Source organism: Camellia sinensis, chromosome 5, assembly GCF_055761805.1.
Source record: "Camellia sinensis isolate YWXY chromosome 5, ASM5576180v1, whole genome shotgun sequence".
In the NCBI taxonomy this organism is placed as follows: domain Eukaryota; kingdom Viridiplantae; phylum Streptophyta; class Magnoliopsida; order Ericales; family Theaceae; genus Camellia; species Camellia sinensis.
The window spans coordinates 90,195,011-90,200,678 of NC_138965.1; the positions used below are offsets into that span (position 1 = coordinate 90,195,011).

At 39.6% G+C, this 5,668-nt stretch overlaps 2 protein-coding genes across 2 annotated transcripts; both read right to left on the bottom strand.

Annotated features, from left to right (window-relative positions):
* Window positions 1-979: 979 nt before the first annotated feature.
* On the bottom strand, window positions 980-2,164 carry LOC145791519 (disease resistance protein At4g27190-like). The gene has a single exon (XM_082871878.1). It carries the CDS (start codon window positions 2,162-2,164, stop codon window positions 980-982), a length of 1,185 nt encoding a protein of 394 aa, XP_082728004.1.
* Window positions 2,165-2,170: 6 nt separating this feature from the next.
* Window positions 2,171-2,770, bottom strand: LOC145791520 (putative disease resistance protein At1g61190). Its single transcript, XM_082871880.1, has one exon. It carries the CDS (start codon window positions 2,768-2,770, stop codon window positions 2,171-2,173), a length of 600 nt encoding a protein of 199 aa, XP_082728006.1.
* Between the last annotated feature and the right edge of the window lie 2,898 nt (window positions 2,771-5,668).

The following is a 5,668-nucleotide window of genomic DNA, read 5'->3' on the forward strand; positions in this document are numbered from 1 at the left end:
ATTAGGCAAACGAAAACTAATCAATAGAATGTGTCATGGAATTTGACGGTTGATAGAATACATTAACTATATGTATTGGGTGATTGTATATAGAACCAATGTGTTTGTATACGTTATGTGTGTAGAGGAGGAGATGGGGGATGTACTCCGCGGTTTAGGGGAAGATGGGGGATGTACTTCTAAACCGGATAGCGTTGGGAGGAGATAGGGGATGAACTCCGTAGATACAGCTCATATGCTTGTCTAGAGAAGTGAAGATAGAGCTCATATGCTTATCTTTGTGAAGTGTAGATACAGCTTTTATGTTTGTCTGTGAATGTGGGATATAGTTGTTATATATATCTGTTGAGAACGTGGATATAGCTTATACGCTTATCTGTGAATGTGGGATGTAGTTTTTATACACACCTGTTGAAATGATGATAGAGCTAATATGCTTATCTGTTGAAAAAGGGAAAATGAAAAGTAATTTGGACTCGTAAGTCGTATGATATAAAATGTGATTTATGTGGATGTATCAGTGTTGACCATCTATCAATTGCTAATCTTTTAGTCATTGTTCATGGTTGGTTTAGTGTATTTCTACTGGGCTGTGGCTCACCCTATATGGGAACATCATTTTCAGGTACAGGTAGCATGCCACCTCCAAGAACATAGCTTGGGAGGCTAGATGCGAGCTGATTTATTTTTGCTGTTTAGTTTCTTTTGGTGTATTACATGTATATTCAAGCCAAGGGCTTAATGTGTAGATGAGTTAGCATCCTTTTGTTGTAACCAAGTGTTAACTTGGAAAGCTGTAAGCCCGTAGGACATTTTGCTTTTGTTATTAACATGTAATACTATTGTAATGAAACTCTGATTAATAGAAGAATGTGGATATTTTGCATGTCAAGGAATGTCTCAATTGAGTGTTTAATGTCATTATTTTGAGGGTGTTACAATCATCATCAATAAGTCGGCAACGAAAAAATGACAAGGTTCAGAGGTTGGTCAAATTTTGGAGTGATGTGGGCAGTGATCCATACATATCGGACAAAGCTAGCACTCTGAGTTCTTTCATCCCTTGGTAGAAACTATCTGGGGTCTCTTGCAGTTTGACCTCCTCCATCCCTCTGTGGAGATCAAATGGGTGAATTGATGGTAAGCCAGCATTGCAATCTAGATTTAGAAGCTGGAGTTTTGGAAGTTCTAAACCAGGAAGCCCATGCATACCATTAAGTTTTAATGAGATTACAACGTAATTCTTTAGTCGATCTTTCTCTGACCAACTTTCCAATGCTTTGTCGCATCTCACCATAAATGAATGCTCCTCCCTAGATGCAATAAATACAGCTACATCGCGTATGATATCATGTATTTTCACACACTCTGTTCTCTCACTATCTATTAATAGATAGCATTTTTTGAGGTAATCAATAACGTCATGTACTATGTCTCTTGCTTCGCCTATTGTATCAGTGCCCTTAAACAATTCAAGCCCAATCCCATATCTAACAAGATCATCAATTGGAATATCAAAATCTTCTGGATATAAGGAACAAAACAAAAATAATTTTTGGGCTTCCTTACTTTCTAAGTAGTTGTAACCCAACTCTAGGGACTTAAATACCTTTTCATCTACTCCCCTAATGTTTTTGACGATGGACTTTCGTAATTGAGAAAGAGCAGAATCCCATGAAGACTGAACTTTAGCTCTAAGTGCCCTTCCAACTGTAACAATAGCAATCAGTGGGCCTCCACATTCATTCGCAACTTCTATCTGCGTGCAATGAAAATCAGTTGTAGGACTTGGGTCGTTAGAAATTCCAGCTATCTCCTTGAAGAGATTCCATGCTTCTTCTTTAGGTAAGACTTCAACTGTAAATTTCTGTTGAGCTCCCATATCATCACATACATAATCAAATCTTGAAGTCAGCAAAATTTTGTAGCCTTTGTGATCATCTCCAAATCGAATACCTATGTCATTTAACTCAATGCTCTTCCAAACATCATCCAATATCACAAGAATTCTCTTAATGGTCTTTAGTCTTGCACACAGTCGGCGTGATCTTCCAAGTTCAGTCTCCTCCTCAATTTTGAACTGCAATATATCTGCAATTTCACCTTGAATCTTCTTCACCTCAGGACTTTGGGACACTGTACCAATGACAACCTCATTGAACATATTCCCTTATTTTGCTCTTTTTTCAACTTCTTTCACCATTGTTGTCTTGCCAACACCTCCCATCCCACATATCCCAATCGCGGTGATACTATCATCTGCCAGTGCCTTCATGACTTCTTTCATAGTGGATCTTCTAGATTCAAAATGCTTAAAGCCTCTAGTGACTGTAGATGCCATACCCACTGGAGATTCAGGGTAGAACACCCTAGGGAAATTTCCTTCTCCACAAAGCTTTTCCATGACTTGAGTTTTCTTTGTGGCTTTCCTGCTCAATGAGTAGCGTGACTTCAAATTTGGACACCACCCATTCAGACACCCTTTATTTGCTTTAACTTCATGCTCGATGAATTCCATGGCCTCTTGGCAGAGCTCATTCACTGCTGTCAACCACCGCTTGACATCTGGTCCAATAGTTTCTCTCTTTGTCTCTGCTGCAACAACTAATTGTTCTAATCCAAATTTTTTATCTTCCAACTTGAGGACTTGGTTTTCGAGATTCTTAATGTTGGTTTCATAGAAAATCAAATAACCAAACTGGCGGCTCACTGGAGTAACCAGATATTCTCCAATCTTCACTACTAAAGAAAGAACACTGTTTCCAGCCATTCTTCACCCCACCCGACCTCTTTCTCACGAGTGTTTTAGGACAGTGCAACCTAAAATGTAAAAATGGAACACAACAAAGGGCTTTTCTACAACAATTGAAATGGAATTGAGGAATCTGAGCTTTGCAAATCAAAATGGTACAACGGGAGTATTACCATTTTGTAGAGGATATATAGATAGGAAAGGACCACTTTGCAAAATCAGAAGGGGATACAAATTGCTTTTCAAGCTAATGGTTGAACAAACACAAAAGGGTTTTTTTTGGGGGGGCAAAAAGAAGGGTTGAGTTGAATATAGAGAATTATAATAAAATTGGACAAAGAGAGTTTTGTACTAGAATAGAAATAGAAATAGAAATGAAGAAAGTGAGCTTGGTAAAATAGTAACAGAATGCAGAAAATACTAAATTGTTCAACACAAAAGTTATAATAGAGTTGCAGAGGAGGAGATTACAAAGCTTTCTAAAACCAAAAGGGAATACATAGATTTTTTTTATTTTTTATTTTTTTTTGGCAAGCAAAGATGAAACAGAGAGAATAATAATATTATTATTATTATTATTATTATTCATTGAAGTGGAAATGAAGAAGGGAAAACCTTTGAAATTTTCCCCCATCAACTTGAAGAGCAAAGCTTTTTTTTTTTTTTTTTTATTCAAATGAAGATTAAAACAGAGTTTAATACAGATAAAACATCAAGGGGAGCTCAGTCCCTCCTAGAGCCAGCAGTTACCATGTCTGCAACTAGTGCAGAATGTAGAGCAGTGGGTGGCTCATCTAAGAAAACGAAATGGACAGACTGACTGACTCCTATATTGGCAAGAGCATCAGCACATTTGTTGGCTTCTCTTGGAATGTATGCAATTCTGCATTTGCATCTTCTCAGGAGAAAGTTGGCATCCTCAATCAAGGCTCTGTAAGGGCAAGAGCTGGCGGCACCATCTGTAATCAGTTGCCTCGCATCTTGAGAATCTGTTTCAAGCTCAATATTTGTCAATCCTTTCTGCATGATGATTGTAAGTCCCCGGTAGAGACCTCAAAGTTTCGCTTCCAAGCTCGTACAATTCCCCAGGTAGCCATGGTAGCCCCACAGCCAAGTTCCCACTTCATCTCGCAGCAGACCACCATAACCAGATTGGCCTGGGTCTCCTCTTGAGCATCCATCAGTGTTCAGTTTCAACGACCCTGCAAGAGGTGCAAACCAAATATTTAGACGTGGTATTGAGTAATTTGGGTGGATTGGATTCAATAGAGACGCTTGGATTTCTTAAGCCTGCTGTATAATTCTGCCTGTGCTAACAGCAGCAGTGTGATATTGGGCTTCAAACACCTCTCTGTTCCTATCTTTCCATATGTTCCAAAGGGCAAAGAGGAAGACAATTGCCCATTGAATGTCCTCCACCTTTTGCTGACTTCTCATATTTGATCTGATCCATTCAGTAAGAGGGAGTCTGTCACCTGCTTGCCACCAAAGGAAGCTTTGCAACGTAACCCAGATTGCTTTAGCTTTAGGGCAGCCTCTGAGAATGTGGCTTATGTCCTCCCTAGCAGTTTGACACCGAGAGCAGGTGTCTAAATCCGTGAGCTGTCTTTTGACTCTCATCTGATTGGTGAGCAACCTACCATGCATAACCAACCAAAGAAAGCTTCTCAATCTCTGTGGAGCCTTGAATTTCCAAACCCATTTCCAATCCAAATCATGCTCATCCTGCTGAGTAATAAAATTATAGGCAACAGAAGTAGTGAAATTACCAGTAGTAGTACCTTGCCAAGTAGGAGTATCCATGTAAGTGACAAACCTAGGCCTGAAAATTTGGAGAATGCTCTCTTTTTCTTCTTGGGAGATCAAGTTTTGAATGGAGGCCAAGTTCCACTGGCCTTCCTCATCAAGGATAGAGCTAACAGTTGTAGTGCACTCAAAATGAGGGCCCTGATGGTTACTGTTTAGTGGTGCTAAGCCACACCACCAATTTCACCAGAGTGAAATATGCTCACCATTACCCACATTCCATTTCATGTTAGCCTTTAACACCTCTCTGTTATTAATTATGCTCTTCCAAGTGTGGGAAGCTTTCCTCCTGTTAGGCCAATTAAATATGGAATGATGGCTAAGGTATTTAGTTTTAAGAATAGTACACCAGAGATTATCAGCATGGCTAGCAATTTTCCAGCCAAGCTTGGAGATGAGGGCAGCATTCTGAGCCCTGGCTTTTCTAATGCCTAGCCCTCCATGCCTTTTGCTTTTACAAACTTGGTTCCAGTTGATTAGGTGGACCTTTTTGACAGAATCAGTGCGGTCCTAAAGAAAATTCCTATTTAATCTGTCAATTTTGTCACAGATATGTCTAGGTAATTCCATAGTTTGCATGAGATGGTTGGGTATGGCAGAGGTAACAGAGTTCACAAGGGTAAGCCTACCAGCAAGGGACAAATTCTTGGCCTTCCACCCGGAGAACCTATTAGTCATCTTTTCAATAATGTGAATGATATGATTTTTGTTGAGTCTGCCATGGAGCAAAGGGGTACCAAGGTACCTACCTAAGTCATTGGTAAGGGAAAATCCACACTGATAGCTAAGGGGGACAGCTTCCCTTCTAGGAATATTAGGAGAAATAAAAAGCTTGGATTTTTGAAAGTTTATTTTCTGCCCAGAAATAGCACAAAATTCATTAAGCACTTCCATAATAGCATTGCAATTCCTAGAGTTAGCCCTGGCAAACAAAATAAGATCATCAGCAAAAAAAGAGGTGGGAAATAAGGGGGATGTCCCTAGAAGTTTTAAGGCCTTGCCAATCACCACTCTGAGTTTTAATTCTTATCATATGAGAAAGATTTTCCATGCAAAGCACAAACAGGTAGGGGGAAAGGAGATCTCCCTGTCTAAGTCCTTTCTCAACCC

Coding starts and splice junctions, on each gene's coding strand:
- LOC145791519 (XM_082871878.1), bottom strand. CDS start 2,164: ATGTTCAATGAGGTTGTCATTGGTACAGTGTCCCAAAGTCCTGAGGTG.
- LOC145791520 (XM_082871880.1), bottom strand. CDS start 2,770: ATGGCTGGAAACAGTGTTCTTTCTTTAGTAGTGAAGATTGGAGAATAT.